Source organism: Antennarius striatus, chromosome 3 (assembly GCF_040054535.1).
Source record: "Antennarius striatus isolate MH-2024 chromosome 3, ASM4005453v1, whole genome shotgun sequence".
In the NCBI taxonomy this organism is placed as follows: domain Eukaryota; kingdom Metazoa; phylum Chordata; class Actinopteri; order Lophiiformes; family Antennariidae; genus Antennarius; species Antennarius striatus.
The window spans coordinates 4,316,468-4,333,745 of record NC_090778.1 but is presented as its reverse complement, the minus strand read 5'-3'; the positions used below and the strand labels follow the sequence as shown (position 1 = coordinate 4,333,745).

Sequence of the window (17,278 nt, the reverse complement as noted above, 5' to 3'; positions counted from 1 at the left end):
CATCCTCTTCAATGCCCTCCTCACTTCATCCTGACTAATCTTTGCTATTTCCTGGTCCACAACAGTAACCTCTTCTAGTCTTTGTTCTCTCTCATTTTCCACGTTCATCAACTCTTCAAAGTACTCTTTCCATCTTCCCATCACACTACTGGCACCTGTCAATAGACTTCCGTCTCTATCCTTAATCACCCTAACCTGCTGCACATCCTTCCCATCTCTATCTCTCTGTCTTGCCAACCGGTATAGATCAGTCTCTCCCTCCTTACTGTCCAACCTAGCGTACAAGTCCTCATAAGCTTCTTGTTTGGCCTTTGCTACCTCTACCTTCACCTTACGCTGCATCTCCCTGTACTCCTGTCTACTCTCCTCAGTCCTCTCAGTGTCCCACTTCTTCTTAGCTACCCTCTTTCTCTGTATACACTCCTGTACCTCCTCATTCCACCACCAAGTCTCCTTATCTACTTTCCTTCCAGATGACACACCAAGTACTCTCCTACCTGTCTCCCTGATCACATTAGCTGTAGTTGTCCAGTCATCTGGAAGCACCTCCTTGCCACCCAGAGCCTGTCTTAACTCCTTCCTAAAAGTCATGCAACACTCTTCCTTTTTCAGCTTCCACCATTTCGTCTTCTGCTCTGCCTTTGCCCTCTTCATCTTCCTCACCACCAGAGTCATCCTACACACCACCATCCTATGCTGTTTGGCTACACTCTCACCTACCACTACTTTACAGTCACTGATCTCTTTCAGGTTACACCGTCTACACAAGATGTAGTCTACCTGCGTGCTCCTACCACCACTCTTATAGGTCACTCTATGTTCCTGCCTCTTCTGGAAGAAAGTATTCACTACAGCCATTTCCATCCTTTTTGCAAAGTCAACTACCATCTGTCCTTCTGCGTTCCTCTCCTGGATACCAAACCTGCCCATCACCTCCTCATCACCTCTGTTTCCTGCACCAACGTGTCCATTGAAGTCTGCTCCAATGACAACTCTCTCACTTCTAGGCATGCTCTGCATCATTTCATCAAAGTCCGACCAGAATTTCTCCTTCTCCTCCAGCCCACATCCTACCTGTGGAGCATACCCGCTAACAACATTGAACATCACACCTTCGATTTCTAGCTTCAGACTCATCACTCTATCCGACACTCTTTTGACCTCCAGGACATTCCTAACAAACTCCTCCTTCAAGATAACGCCTACTCCATTTCTCTTCCTATCTACACCATGATAGAACAACTTGAACCCTGCTCCTAAACTTCTAGCCTTGCTACCTTTCCACCTGGTCTCCTGGACACACAGTATGTCTACCTTCCTTCTCTGCATCATGTCAACCAACTCTCTACCTTTTCCTGTCATAGTTCCAACATTCAACGTCCCTACTCGTAGTCCTATACTCTTGGTGTTCCTCTTCTCTTTCTTCGTGCGAACGCACTTTCCTCCTCTCCTTCTTCGACCAACAGTAATCCAATTTCCACCGGCGCCCTGTAGGTCAACAGCGCCAATGGCGGTCGTTGTTAACCCGGGCCTCGACCGATCCGGTATGGAAGTCATAGGTTTGATTCGCATCTTTGATTTGGCAAAAGTTTTACGCCGGATGCCCTTCCTGACGCAACCCTCTGTATTTATCCGGGCTTGGGACTAACTCGCAGTTTTTGTAATCTATGGTTGATTTACTGATTTGAATATAGTTTTAAGGCTCTTTTACTTGAATATCTGTTGGTTTTTATTTCACTGCAATTCAGAAAATTTAGATATCCACGTTTTCATTTTAAAGTAAATTTTATGAAGAGCTGCATCTTTTTTCCCCCCATCACCATTATTTCTTAGTTAATAATGATTGATACTTTAATTATAATATTGTTATATATTGACTTGATCTGCTAATGTTTGTTCAAACATTATTACAGTATACGGATGGGTTGAGGTACAAACTTTCATAATGCATTTCATTAAAGAAGAAAAATTGTGTAATACATTCGATATTTATTAACTTGTGCATAATCATCAATTTGCATATCAGTAGAAGCGGAAAAATACTCTGGGTCCCCATCGGTAGATGTCAAGAGGATCTGTTTTTCCCTACTTCCGGTTTTGTTTAATCTCATTAATTTAGGAAGCACTGAGGTAAACTTGCAATGTTTTTACTGTCTGAAATTGACATTAAAAAAAAAAAAAGCGATGGCTTTTTTTTAGCTGATGCCAAGAAGTTTCTCGCAGTTTACCGGTGAAACTATTTTGTTACCTGTGAGGAAATAGAGCAGCATGTATCACGTGCGTCCACGGGGGAAGGGCGGAAGGAGAAAAGGCTGTCATCCGGTCCCCGTCTGTAATCACGGTAACAGCAACACGGGCCGGAGCTGGGAGGAAGACTTTAAAGTAAGAAGTTTTTTACGTCGTTTTTTCCCTAACTTTTCCCGGTGTTCACTCGTTTTACTTTGTGTTTCTTGTGACCTGATAGCCACGTGAAAATGTGATAACTTGTTTTTTTGCAGCTGGACTGCTAGAAAGATATTTAAATACCATATGAAATACGCAGCCGTTGTTGGGTAATGCTGTGACGACGTTTGAAACTGTAGTACAATCGGTTTAAACTTCCTCAGTGTGTCAACAATGGATCACAGAGGAGACAGCGAACGACCGGGACCAGGCAGAAGACTCTCCTGCCCCCCCTCCTCCGGAGCACCCACCGGTGTCCGGGTACAGGCTGCACAGAGGCCCAAGACAAAGATAACTCCTTTCCACAACTCCCCCATAGTTAGCAGTGATGGAGTTCTCCGCAGCAAACGACCTGCAGCAGCTTCTGGGGGACCACCGGCTTCTCATGGCAGCCTCTCTGGGGGCCCGGCCGGCTGGCTGACTGGACCCCCCATCGGTGAGGTGCAGGCTGCAGCAGCAGAACGGATCCCCAGCTCAGGAGCTCTGTTGGCCCCAGCAGGAGAGAAATCGCAAGCAAGCTCTCCTGATGTCCAAGTAAATTATGTATAAGAATTATTTGTTATTTATTATTGATTAAATGTGGAATTTTAGTATTGATGTTTTTGGTTGAAAAATGGTTTGGAAAAGTGACCTGAAACTTGTAGTAGGCCTTTTAAGATAGTAAATCAAGCATTCAAAACCAACCAAAACACCCCAAAACAAAGCAGGAAAAGCATCAGCTACTATCACGTGGAAAAAATGAATATTTGGTAATGAGGACTAACGCAGACCTGGATGTATGTGTTTGAATATATTAATGTTCTAAATCCATCTATCCATATCTATCGACAGCTGATTGTATCAAAATTATTGTACAATTTCAGCTTTATGTGTGATGAAGTTTCAGTGTGTAAACAAATCACTTAAACTAAAAAAACCCACACATCCTCCAGTTCTTGCATGAGAAAGCAGATGATGAGTACCGGTATGTCATTACTGAATCCCATAGCTGATCTTACAAGAGTGAGAATACAGAACAATAGAGCCAACAGTTTGAAATGTTGATCACCAGCATTTTAATAAAAGGCTTAAGGAAAAACCACCATGAAATATAGGATGAATTGAAAGTAAAATAAACGTAAAAGTGTTTAGAAACTAGATGTCTTTTAAAATAATATTAAATTTCAATTAATAAATGCCTTCTATTTAAATGCGGTCCCAATTTTACTCAAAATAAATTAAGGGAATGGATTTTTAATTAAATTTAAGTAATTATTTTATCTCAAAACCAATAAATTTGGTTGAAATGTTCAGGTGCAATCAGATCCATGTTCTATAGATGCTGATTTGTAAATCTCTATGGAAGCATTCTTTATATTAATCTAATTATTTGCTAATGTTTATCCTGTCTTCTGTCTGTTTTGTTTCTTAGTAGTCAGAGAAATGGGTGACACACTGATTGTTTTCTCTTAAACACAAGCATATCTGTTATTACTGAATAGTTATTTGTTAGTCATCAACATTTCATGTGGTTGAACACTAGTTACTGCTTTATTACCTCCAAACATTTATTCTGAACAATTCAACAGAACCTGCTTTAATATTTAACCACAACTGACAACTCGGTTTAAGTAATCCTTTACCACGTGAACCACATCTGGGCTGTGTTATACTGTCCTTTCTGTAGTTAAGCACATGTTTAGATGCCAAGACTCATCCGTAGATTTAGGATAAAAACAACTGGATGACATTCACATCTTACCATGTGTGGTAACGTCGTTTTTCTGTTCTTCTTTGTCATATTTCATTTCTCATGTGTTGTTTTGTCCTGCTTGCCTCCAAAGCCTTCTGGCAGGAAGCCACCAAAATCCAGCCTGGAGGGACAACCAGCTAAAATGATGCTTCATGACAACCAGAAAAGCAAAGAGAAGAGAGCGGCCCCCACCTCCACGAAACCTCATTCAGGTTAGTTGATTCTTGCGGTGCAGACTTCATCAGTTTGAACCTAACTTTAAAGAAAATTATTTGACAAAAATTTGATGTGTGCTTCGGTTATCACCAGTTGCTGCAGGATATGGCTAGTAGAGCACTACTCATCCCTTCACAAAAGCCCAGTGATTTTTCCCATGTATGATTTGTTTGTACAGGCAACAATCTTTGCGTATGTCAGAGCCCACCGGGGAGTGAACGCGGCGTCGCTCTGAACAAAGAATCTTGTGATCAGTGAATGGCAGTACTGGGACACACTGCAATGAAAATGACTGGCAGCCAGTGAATTTATGTCAAAATCCAACATTGTGGTCTGATTGACAGATTGCAGTGTTTATCTGTTATGAATATAACTGAGATTGAGAGACTGCCTTTTCCTTGACTGCTGGTGATATGCCTCAACTTCTCTCTGCTCTCATCACGCATTGCGTGAATGAAGTCAGATATTTTTTCAAGGAGGAAAAAAGACATCATATTAACTGGTTACAATTATTTTGAATAACTGATTCTGTTCCAGAACATACAAAAAATAGGAAGTTTGTGGTTTTGTTTTTGTTCCTGGAAAAATTCCAAAAGTTTCTGGTTTTCATTTTCATTCCATGAACCGGTTCAGAGCCCTGGTAATAATTTTATTTCAGTCTACCGTATGATGAAAGTAAAACTGTAAATATCCACCGAATCTAGAATAACTTACTTAAAAAATGACTGCGATATCACGACTTTTAATTTCAGTTTAATGACAGGAAGAGATTCTAAAATTTAAAACAAGAAGACAGGATCAGATTAAAGACAGAGACAGGGTGAAAAACAATATTTGTATATACTAATATTTCAAAATTTTATGTCATTCAGCAAACATTAACAGAATTATTATTATTTTGTGGAAAAACTGATGTATAAGTCCGGAAACCGCCTCCTATCCAATGATTTCCTAGAAGGGACAGCTCTCTGAAGAATGGCTCTGAAATCTGTGAAGAACATGTGAGCGAAAATGCAACATCACACATTCTAGTGTGGAATTATTCATATTAAAAGACTGAGTTACTCAGTTACCCCCTGTCACCCAGAGCCAAACAATTTACACTTATCAAACAGTTTATACTGTATTTTACCAGTGTTTCCATGCTGTGCTAGTCTGTTTTCATCCACATGTTAACATAGCATGTCTTCTCCAAAGTATATTTGCTTCTCATTGTGCTTGTAGCAGTGAAGAAGAGGAAGAGGAAGATGGGAACGTACAACCTGGTCCCCAAGAAAAAGATCAAGACCCTTAAACTGCAGGAGAAGGCAGGTCCACTTATTTGTTTTATTCGTGTTTGTCAGACCTCCTGACAACAGGGGTTTAATAATAATACCACACACAAGGTGGGGTTGAGTTCAGCACATAATAATAATAATGTATTATTTCTGTGGGGGTTTTTTTGTTTACATATTGTATTCTTTTGTAAACATGCTGTTACGGATGTGACATTCCAGAAGTCTTGATAACATGGGATGAACTAAGTAATAATAATTACAGATGTCATTATTTTTTTAATAAGAAAGAGGAGCCAGGAGCCAGTAAAGAGATGAATCACACTACTGCAGATGAGAAACCAGGGACTCCATCTGAGACCCTGATGACTGGAGAACCCCCAGCTGATAACGATAGGGCTCTGATGGAGGTGGAAGAGGGCGATGGCAGACATGTTGAATACACAGAGTTGACTCTGGATTGTCTCGACCTGAAAGCACAAGAACAGTTGCTCCCACCTCCCCTGTCTGGTGAGAACAGCATCTTTGTCTGGCATCAACTTAATTCAGTGTGTTCACTGTTTCTCTACAGATCAGTTTTTTGTTGTGATTTTCAATGAAATATAGAGATGTATTTGTGTGCAGGTTTAGCATCAGATGCAGACATGACTGAAACGTACCTGGCTGAGGAGTTACCTCTCTGCTGTTGTCGTATGGAGACTCCTCCAAGCGGAGGAAGCCTGTCTACAGTGAATCAGACATGCATGGCAATGGAAAGGAAGGATGGAAAGGTAGATTCATATGACTGCTGATAAAATCTCAGTCAGCAAAATACATAGAATTTACAAAGTACTTTTATCAATCGATTTTATTGAGTCATGTTCTTAGATTCTTCCAGAACAGGAACAAAAATACTTATATTGATGGCAGATGTGAGCATGAGAAAGAATTATCGAATCATTTTTACATCACAAAACATGAAAGTGGAGCTGATGTGCTGCCAACAAAGGTGGGAGGTTCTGAGACACAGAGCTGTGTTGTTGTAGAAAATTTGATGCAGCCAATCAGAGAACAGCCTCAGGTCACCTGCAGTTGGAGTAACAGACTCTTGTGTGGCCAGTCCTCAACATCTATTCTCAGAAGAACTAACCCAAAAATGGAAACACATTTGAATAAATGCTGACTGCCAGAAGCATATAAAAGAAACTCTCTGATTTTGTAATTATTTTGCATTATGTCATAAATTTATGTGCAGATTTGAATCCTTTAGAGTTGGAACCCAGGTTATTAGGTGTTTGTGTTGGAACCGGTTTCTTGGGCTACTATTGTGAATTTTCTCTCCACAGCTGAGTTGTTGCCAGAGGCGAGTTATGAAGCAAGAAATGATGCGGCCTTCTAACTCGGTCCATCTTCTGGTTCTGTGTGAGGACCACCGAGCCGGCATGGTTAAGCACCAGTGCTGCCCAGGCTGCGGCCTCTTCTGCAGGACGGTCAGGAAACATCCAGTGATGCTGTTGATCCTTCTGTATGATTTGCGGGACAACACCAGTTAATTTCATTCCCATTTTCCAGTCTATTCTTGAAATGTTTCCAACTTCATTGAAATGTTTTTTTTTTTGGCATAAATTTCAAAGTCGATCTATCATTTTTAAAGAACAAGGAAATTATCTCATTTTTGACATGTGTTATGCTGTCCTTTATTATTCTGTTAAATATAAGGATTCAGTGTTTTGCAATTCATCACCTTTCTGTAGATTTAAACTACAGACCACCTTTTTTGAAAATAGGTTTCTCAAAAAAACAGTTGAAATGGCTAAAATAATGCACAGTAATTCTTAGTCATAGATAATGTTTTGTATAAAGAAGTGTGAATGTGTTCTTTCATGTTGTCCCACAGGGTACTTTCATGGAGTGCAGGCCATACGGCACCATTTCTCATCGTTTTCACAGGGAATGTGCCTCAGTTTTGAAGAATATCAATTTTTGCCCCCACTGCGGAGAGGATGCCAGTGGGGCAAAGGAGGTGACAATATCAAAAGTTGATCCGTCATCCTCTATACCAAGGTCGGAACCGGGGCCCTCGCTTCCAACTGTGCCTGCTTTGGCCACCTTGCCTTCAGAACCAGCTACGCCAATGATTCTGCGAGCAAAGAAGACCAGCGAGCCACAGAGGAGCCGCGATGTGAGCCTGAGCAGGTGACACATGTCTTCTTATCATCTCTCAGAAAGAATTCCATCACTCTTGAATTACTAAGACAACTACTTATAGGTTAAAGGGTGAAGCTGTGTGTGCTGCAGATAACCTACCCAAAGAGTCACTTGAGAACATCCTGATGGCTCTGGATGATGAAAAGTGAGGTTAACCATTCATCTTGTTTAAAAACAAAACGAAACTAAACAACAATTTTTATATATATACATACACACACACACACACACACACACACACACACACACACATATATATGTATATATGTGTGTATATATATACACACACACACACACTTGCACCGTAATCATAAATAAATTATGATTATAAGTCACTGATGAATATTTTCCATCATGTTTTAGCCTTAAACAGAAGAAAACAAAGTACCCCAGCCGACAACTGTACATGTCTGCTAAAGAAGGAGAGCTCCAGAAGGTCATTCATCTCTTAGGTAACTCAAGTATGTTATTTGACCTGAGCAGTTACAATAATAGTGCATGTTTATTGGGTTTGTATGGTCGCACTGATGCAACAATCTTCATACATTGCAGTTGATGGGAAGGACCCCAACTTTCTAATGGAAGACCAAAGCAGGTGCACCCCTCTCCACGCAGCGGCTGCTGAGGGCCACCAGGAAGTCTGTCACATGCTGGTCCAGGTGAGCTGACCGTGAATGCGATAAGCTCAAAGTTTGTAGTTTGGATTTTTTTTTGTCTGGTGTGGTTAATTTTTACACACAGAATCAGAACATGGGAATGCAGATAGTTAGCAGGACCTCCAGGTTGCAGCTAGTATCCACTTTCTGTCCATCCATCCTTTCATTTACATGTTGGTTTGTAATTAACATGCTAACTTTCATGGCCAGAAACCTGCTGAGTTATGTTTGTGTGGTAATTAATGATGATGGGAGATTTTACACACAGGCAGGAGCCAACCTGGACATGTGTGACGAGGCACAGAAAACACCCCTGATGGCGGCCTGTGAAAACAACCATCTGGACACGGTCAAGTATTTGTTGAGAGCCGGAGCTGCTGTTAGCCACAAGGTTTTTATTAATTATCATTTTTACTTCTGAAAACTACAAGAAAACTGCTTGGCAGTTTTAGAGGATGTCCATATTGAATGAAATATGATATAAGTAGGTCATAGTGTTTTCCAAAGTCACACCCCACAACTGCTATGTTTGTCTTTTGTCACTGTGGTGGTGAGATAGGTTCTGTCAAGTAAAACTAATGTGAGTAGCAAACAGAGAAAGACAATACAACTGGTTAAACTAGGTTATGTTGATCCCTGGACTTCTTCTATGAAACTGTTTGCAGAACTTTGGTGAACTGCTGCATTTGTTTGATCACTGTATAAAATGACTTCATACTACAAGCTGTAAAAACCGCTTCAACCAGCAGCTTTTTCAGTGGGCCATGTCTGCTACAGACATACTTGGCCTCAGCTTTGAACTGGAATTTTATTGGTTGACCTCTAGATTTTAGATCAGGTGATCCTTTTTTCAGTTTTATATTTTTACATCGCTTGCTTTCAGGGGACATGGGTGACATAAGGAAAACCTTCAAAACACTTTGTGTTTGCGTGTCACCGTCTATGAACTTGAGTCTTGTTCTGTCAAACTCACATTTTTTGTTAAATGATTTATGTTGAAGTGAAACATCTTTTCAGATGTTAAGAAAACAATTCCTTTTTGTCTTCCCTTGGACCTGCTGCAATGAAGAGATACCAAATGGATATGAGGATGTGATTTGTATCTTCACTGTAACCTATGAACTGAAAGCAAAGCATGCTCATACAAGATACACATAGTCAAAAGTGTACATGCACTGCTAGACTTGAATGTTCGATTTCTGCATGCCTCACTGTTAAATTGAAACCCAAGTTCTGCCTTTTTGGACCTTAAGTTTAACTCATGGAATTAATAAGCAAAGGAATGCACTCATTTGGTCATGGCATTATGAAGTGTTGTTCAGTGTGACTCATGTTGTCACTTTAGGATATCATGGGTTTCACCTGTCTGCATCTGGCAGCTAAACTGGGCCATTATGATATAGTCCATCATCTGCTCTCCAAGGCATCCAAATACATCAACAGTCAGGTAAAGTCTCATTTACTCACTGCCGCCAACAAGAAAAGTGTTGGTGTACCACTTCGCAGTTATACAGCTTGTATGTGTGCAGGACGATGGTGGATGGACTCCCATCACCTGGGCCATTGAGTACAAGCACAGGGAGGTGGTCCGGCTGCTGCTGGCCAGAGGAGCAGATGTTAACTTGAGAGACAAGGTAAAGGCAGATACACCCTTCACTCTCACAGCCGAACCATACACACCACAACACTGTTCTTGCATACTTTCTATAGCAGTACAGCTCATTAAGATGACCTCTTTGATAAGTGTCAGATGTAGTGTTTTCACATCAGTACTGTGTGAACATTAAAAGGGCATCACTTGTATAATAACAAGTGGTGTGCGGTTAGCTAGCCTATCTACGCCGGTTCAGATAGTTTGAATAAAATGGATTTGAATTAAGTTATTCTAATTTGTTTTATGTTCAGTAAAACTTAGATGTGACATAACATTATTCTTTGTAAATGTTCTATTTGACTGCATGCTTAAAAGTCATTAACTTCGTACTGGTTCCAGTTATGTAGGTGAAAGAGTACATTATGCTGATGCAAAATGTTTAAAAGGAACCTGACCTGTTCTTCTTCAGCCTGCACAGTTAACCCTTCCCCTATCAGAACAAGGTGACTGCTCTAACTGCTTCTGTGGTCCTTGTTCAGGAAGAGAATGTCTGCTTGCACTGGGCTGCTCTGTCTGGCTGCGATGACATTGCTCAGGCTCTCCTTGAAGCAAATTGTGACCTAAACGCTGTCAACATTCACGGCGACTCACCGCTTCATGTTGCTGCCCGAGAGAACCACCTGGAATGTGTGATGTGAGTTTGTCTTGAGGTCCCCGGACCTTCATGTGGGGTAGGGCTGGAAAACTTTTTCATAAAAAGTGTCATTGGAAAACAAGTAAAAATGCACTGTATGGAGTTCTGATAGCTCAGTGGTAAGTGTAAGTGTAAGATCTGGGTTTGACTGCCCTTTGCTGCATGTCAGCATCACACCCTATTTCCTATCAAACTCTATTGGCTGTCTTGTCAAAAAAAAAGAGTCTTCAACACAAAACAAGAATAGAATGGACATGATAGTGTGTGCAATCCCTTCTGTCTGTTCTGTTGTCAAATAGGTGATCTTAGCTGTATGTGGCCTTGCCCACCTCTAACACGATATGGCTAACTGGATCTAGATGTGTCCCATATGGCTGCGTTCAGACTGGCTGCCAAAATCCGATTTGTAGCCCATCCAGAACGGACCAGATGACTGTTTTTGTAGTCTGAACAGTGACATACCACATAAAATCAGATTTTTGCAAGACAGATTGAAACCACTTTCGGGAGGTGGTTTCAAATCGCATTTGAACAGATGCATCTCAGTCTGAACAGCTCCAAACACACCGATCGGTTTTGACTGTCCGTGAGCCACATTCACCCCAATCTACGGGCCGCCTTCACCCCTTCACTGAGACCTGTCCACTTCTGATTAACATCTGTTTAGACAAATGTTAAAAGTAATAATACAAGCCTCTGTGTGAACTCACAATACATTACCACTAAATTGAAAAGCCCAGCCTGCAAAGTTGACATAAAAACCACGTTGGTACAATGTTACGATGACGCTGTTAATAAAGTTGCATACACATTGGATTCATGTTTATTATCACATTTAAGAAACAACAGTTCTTATGCTGGTCATGTCCTTACATTTTGTTAAATTGATCCGCCACACCTTAAAGGCCAGTGCACCAAAATATTGCCTGACGTTAAACCAGGTCCATGGCACAAAAATTTTTGAGTACCACGGCTTTACAGTAATGCCATGAATTTACTTCTAGAGTATACGGTAATTACCTTAACAAAATATATGCTGTTGGTAGCAGCTGATGTTAGTTTTGAGCTGACTTTGTCTCAAGAAACTTTCTTTTGTAACATGTCACCTGTGCACAAAGCCAGGAGGGTAGACCTCAATCGCGTCTGTAATCTGTGGGATGACGTGGACGTCTATGGCTAATAATGGCATGCCTAAAAGAATCGTCCACCCATAAATGATTCAGTCATTGTCCACTCACCCCCACGCTGATGGAAAAGTTTCTTAATCCACAGACATTCCTGGAGCATCACAATCAAACAGTGCTGCATGGAGTTATATACTCTCTACATGACAAACTTCTCACATCGTCCCACATCTCTGACTTAAAGATCCTCTTACTGCAGGTTGTTTCTGTCTCATGGAGCTGATGTCAATCAGACGAATCGGGAGGGCGAGACCGGTCAGGACTCCTGCACATTTGGCTCTCAGGTGTGGATGGCCCTCAATAGCAACAAGAAGCTGACCAATGCCTGGGGAAGTAGGACCTGTCAGGGGGAAAGAGTGCTCAGCAGGTAGACAGCAAGGCTCTGTGTATTTGTCCATATTTTTTTTTATAACATCCATGACTGACTCATTTTCTTTCTTGTAGGGACATTTCTTGCGGGTACGAAGCCATTCCCATCACCTGTGTTAACTGTGTTGACAGCGAGCCTTGTCCTGAAAACTTCAAATACATACCGGACAACTGTGTCACTTCCCAGCTGAACATAGACAAGAACATCACTCACTTACAGGTGAGGTTGTTACAGCGACACACTTGATTACAATGAATAAAGCTATCACACTTCCACACTGGACACAAATACTCTGATATCAGACTTCATTCTTCAATTGATAAAGCTAAAATCAATATTCTCCCTCTGGTCGTCAGTGCAGTCACATTAAAGACCCACGATGACTGCAGTCATCATGGGTAAAATTGTCCTTTTTCTGTCAACTTTTAACAAACTGGAAAAACAACATTTCTACATCTCTTTATTCTATACAGCACCAGAACTGGAGTATTTCTGCTCTGTAGACTCGTTGTCCTTTCATCAGATTTAGTCGAACTCTGTCCAGTAGTTTGTAATCCTGTGAAATAGCACAACCAATAAACATGGGTGAAATCACAACTTCACTGACAGAGGCAAAAAGCTCTCTGATGAGATGTCCTGGGATCTGCTACCCTTGATTCTTCTCATTTTTTTAGTATGACAGTGAGTGAGATGCCCTAGAGCAGGGGTGTCAAAATCATTTTCACTGAGGGCCACATCAACATAATGGCTATACTCAAAGGGCCAGATGCAACTTATGAATGTAACTAAATGTAACTCCTTAATGTTAAATTACTCTGAATTTATTACTTATTCAAGTTACAAACATTACAGTTGGACGGAAAAAAATATGTTTATTTCTCTGTTATAAAATCATTTTAATTTATTTGGTTATTAAACCAACACAACTCCATCAATCAAGGATCAAACTATCCAAGTGAATAAAGAAAAATAACATCAAACACAAGTTAGGACGTTAACTTTGTTCACAACGTTTTTGTCAATGTTAAAATGGTTTGAATTACTGCATTGTGGGAAATTTAGTTTTTGCTCAAAGCACACTTTTGACCAATTTATTAGATACTCTGACCTTTTATGCTCTCAGGAGCCAAATAAAATGATGTGGCGGGCCACATATGGCCCCCGGGCCTTAAGTTTGACACGTGCCCTAGAGAAAGACATACAAACGTGACTGTTTGTACTGGGAGAGATGTCAATCAGCTTTTTTCAGTGGATTTAACTCTGTTAAAAGGACAGCAGATGTGTTCTAGTTTTTTGTAAAAATGGTACAAGTTATCCTTAGTCAGTTTTTTATTGTTCACACCTGTCCAGAATGAAAAAACGAACACACAGCAGGGTTTGAATGAACTGCCCTAAACATTCTTAACGTTTCTGTTTCCTCTGAGTCTGGCATGTTTTGTTCAACTGAAAAATAATGCTTCATGTAACTCCACATCTTAATACCTCATTATTTCATGCAGCACTGCAGTTGCACAGACGACTGCTCATCCAGTACCTGTGCATGCGGTCATCTGAGTCTGCGATGTTGGTATGACAGTGTAAGTTGAGGCACACACACAAACACTAGATTATTTTTTTAGATGTCCACCCAAACAGAGGTCACTGATTTTACCTGCTCAGGTGAATGTTTGTGGCTACGCAGGAAGGTCGACTGCCGCTTGACTTTTGCCAGCGGGAGCCTCCGGTTCTGTTCGAGTGTAACCACGCCTGCTCCTGCTGGAGGACCTGCAGGAACAGAGTGGTCCAGAATGGAATGAGGTGATCTGTCCCTTCTTTAGTGGCTTCAAGTTCTCTCCCTCAGAAAAAAAAAAAAAGATCAGCACTTATTATTTTGCTGTCTTGAAGCTAACTGCAATATCATCACTGTAATGTTTTTGTGGTAATGCTCCTGCTGTTCTGTCAGCTGCTACTGCAGATGAGATAATTGCCTCGTTTCAGAGTCCGACTGCAGCTCTTCAGGACACAGAAGATAGGTTGGGGAGTGAGAGCCATGCAGAATATCCCTCAAGGAACATTCATTTGCGAGTGAGGATAGGCTTTCAGCGGAGAAACGACTTTCCATTTTCACAGAGTGAAACTTTGCAGTGAGCTCTTTTTTCTCTCTTATCCTTTTCAGGTATGTTGGGGAGATCATCACCGATGCAGAGGCAGACAAGAGGGAGAATGACTCCTTCCTCTTCACCCTCGATAACAAAGTGATTGAATGGGTTTACATTGTGTTGTGTCTGTTCGTATACACTATGTTTAATAAGGGTGTGGTCTATCCTCATTTCCCCACTGGCCCCGATTCCCCCCCCAAAAAAGCTGTGAGGCTCACTCAGATAGTAACAGGATGTACCTTACATTGTGTTTTTGCATTGTCTGTTACCTTCTTGTGAATGCAGGATCTCAGAAACTGAAAAGAATTGAAGTCATACAGTTATGCGGGGACTGAAGGATGAACTGTTAGAATCTGGTGGTCAAAGTTGCATGCATCATAATGTGACACTTTTTTTTGTCCATTATTAAATGCTGTAACTCAGGAAAAAGGGAAGGGTGAATTAGAACCATATATAACTTGAAACTATGCTGATTGTATAGATATTGATACATAGTGATGTTGATATTACGACATCAAAAAAAATAAGCGTCTTGAATTTAGGTCACTGTTAAGCAAACAGTGGATCTATGGCCAGCAAGACTAACAAGCTAGGTAGTGATTGGGTAGATCACATGACATTAAAATACATGCCAAACTGTCAAACTGTATTAAAATAGTTTGACAGCGGCTTTCAAGACTTACCTTTTTTGAGCCAGTTGTTACATTCATGTGCAGTCCTTTTCAGGAAGATGCTGATGTTGATTCGCATCAAAAATTGCATCACTGTTTCACCTGGACTCCTCTGGCGTGGAAGATTATCTGTTAATATTACAAAGTCAGTTGAAGTTCGGTGGTCATAACATGAAAAAATGTACTATTTCCTCAACTGCATTAATTGGCTCTTCTAATTTATGTTCGCCATCCTTTTCCCACATTAAGTCCAATACCGTTCCACCATGACTGATGATCATTTAGAAGTATACTTGAGGCTGGCTGTCAGCACCTACTGTCTGGACTATGCATCCCTGGCTGATTCCATTGAGTGCAAGTCAACAGAGTAAACTGAGGACATAACAAAAAAAATTGAGTCCTTGATGGACTCCAATGTTAAAATGATCCCATTTTAGTTTTGTAGTTTCTATGATAAGAGATTTCACTTAACCTGAACTCTTCTTGTGACCATACTCATGTGCAGGTGGGGGATCCACACTGTATTGATGCAAGACTGTTTGGAAACATTGGCCGTTTCATCAACCATCTGTGCGAACCCAATGTGGTGGCTGTGAAGGTGTTCACCACACACCAGGATCCTCGCTTCCCCCGGATAGCCTTCTTCTCCAGCAGGCCCATCAGAGCTGGAGAACAGATAGGGTGAGTGACCCTGTCAGCTGTCTGCAGAGAACAGGTGAACACATAATGAGCTGGTGTCATTCCCTCTCCAGGTTTGACTATGGTGATCATTACTGGAGGGTGAAAAGCAAGTTCTTCAGCTGCCACTGTGGTTCTCCCAAGTGTCACTACTCATCTGCTAGTAGATAGTAATGTCCTGATGATCACTGATGTCTCTCTGTGACTCATTCTGTGACCTGTAATGTCATTTACACTGTCCTGGGTACCAGATGCTACTATGTATGGGCAAGGCTTTGTTCTAGTAAACACTTGTACACTCATTTAAGTTACATTTCTATTTGAAAAATCTGTAGACATAGTTTGACACCAGGTGTTTTAACTAGAACTAAAAAATAAAACTAAAATAAACTAGTTTTAAAGAGCCAACATCCTGGTTAAAAAAATGTTGATGATTTTAACAAATAGAGACTTTTCCATTACTGTAATTATTTTTTTAATGATGTAATGAAGTGAAGGAATTGTAGTCTGATCTCATCTTTAAACAGGATTTTTACATCTGTAGTTAGCAATTAAACACATTTTTCAAACATATTCCCGTCTTGTTTATTATAAGCTCTGCAAACTTTTGTGATTTTCATTGGCACCTGATGGATTTTTGTGTAATACATTTATCATTAAATTTATTGGGGGCCTTGAAAATAAGGTAGAAAATAAATGGCATATGCGGAGTTAAAATACCGTACAAGTGCAAATTTCTGCAGCATTTCTATGTTCTACAAATGGACTACATGACGGATTTGGAAGAAGCCTGGTAGAATAAAATGTACAGGTAATCAGATTTCACATGTGCAGTATAGGAGCTTTAAAGTTTATCTTACGGATTTCTTTATTTCTAAAAAAAAAAAATTCTGGATCTTTCCTTAACTTAATGATACAAAGTGATATGAGAAAAGGTTTTTAACATGTGAAAGGGGTCTTATTTTCTGAAGTCTGACTACATATTTATAGAGATATGTAAGAAAATATCTATTTTTTTGTGTTCGAGTGAAATCTTCACATTGCATGAGCACAGTTTAAGATAACTGCTTCACATCTGTGGTGCATGGACTCGACCAACTTCTGGCACCGGTCAATGGGCATTCCGGCCCACGACGATTCCACTATTCCTCTGCATTTCTTGGTTTTGGGAGATGAACAGTATTTTTTATATCAGCCCACAAGTTTTCAATGGGATAGAGGTCTGGGGATTGTGCTGGCAACTCCATTTGTTGGATGCTGTTTGTCTGGATCCATGATTTTGTTCGCTTGCGGGTGTGTTTGGAGTCATTGTCTTGTTGAAACATTCATTTCAAGGGCATTTCCTCTTCAGCATACGACATGACTGCTTCCAGCATTCTGATAGAACTGAACTGATCCATGATCCCTGGTATGTGATAAATAGGACCAATACAATAGTATGA

General features: G+C 40.6%; 1 protein-coding gene across 3 annotated transcripts; it reads left to right on the top strand.

Moving 5' to 3' along the window:
* The first annotated feature begins 2,331 nt into the window (after positions 1-2,331).
* ehmt1a (euchromatic histone-lysine N-methyltransferase 1a) lies at positions 2,332-16,407 on the top strand. Of its 3 annotated transcripts, none has more exons than XM_068311107.1 (23): positions 2,332-2,382; positions 2,607-2,976; positions 4,266-4,386; positions 5,615-5,697; positions 5,952-6,174; positions 6,289-6,434; positions 6,990-7,133; positions 7,541-7,839; positions 7,913-7,996; positions 8,215-8,303; positions 8,404-8,510; positions 8,776-8,898; positions 9,853-9,954; positions 10,037-10,141; positions 10,641-10,795; positions 12,179-12,346; positions 12,424-12,568; positions 13,849-13,926; positions 14,031-14,146; positions 14,327-14,413; positions 14,505-14,583; positions 15,664-15,839; positions 15,911-16,407. In XM_068311107.1, the coding sequence occupies exons 2-23, from the start codon at positions 2,617-2,619 to the stop codon at positions 16,005-16,007; spliced, it is 3,087 nt and encodes a 1,028-aa protein (XP_068167208.1). In that variant the 5' UTR covers positions 2,332-2,382; positions 2,607-2,616; the 3' UTR covers positions 16,008-16,407. The 3 variants fall into 3 exon arrangements, 2 of the variants coding, with proteins under 2 accessions (XP_068167208.1, XP_068167207.1); XM_068311106.1 differs by having other exon boundaries at positions 8,215-8,312; XR_011035039.1 differs by lacking the exons at positions 14,505-14,583; positions 15,664-15,839; positions 15,911-16,407 and having other exon boundaries at positions 8,215-8,312; positions 14,009-14,146.
* Positions 16,408-17,278: the final 871 nt, after the last annotated feature.

What these genes read in the sequence shown, in the direction of transcription:
- ehmt1a (XM_068311106.1), top strand. Translation starts at nt 2,617, where the DNA reads ATGGATCACAGAGGAGACAGCGAACGACCGGGACCAGGCAGAAGACTC. An exon ending in TGGAAAGGAAGGATGGAAAG is followed by an intron (nt 6,435 to 6,989) that starts GTAGATTCATAT and finishes TTCTCTCCACAG; the next exon opens with CTGAGTTGTTGCCAGAGGCG. An exon ending in GAGCTGCTGTTAGCCACAAG is followed by an intron (nt 8,899 to 9,852) that starts GTTTTTATTAAT and finishes TTGTCACTTTAG; the next exon opens with GATATCATGGGTTTCACCTG.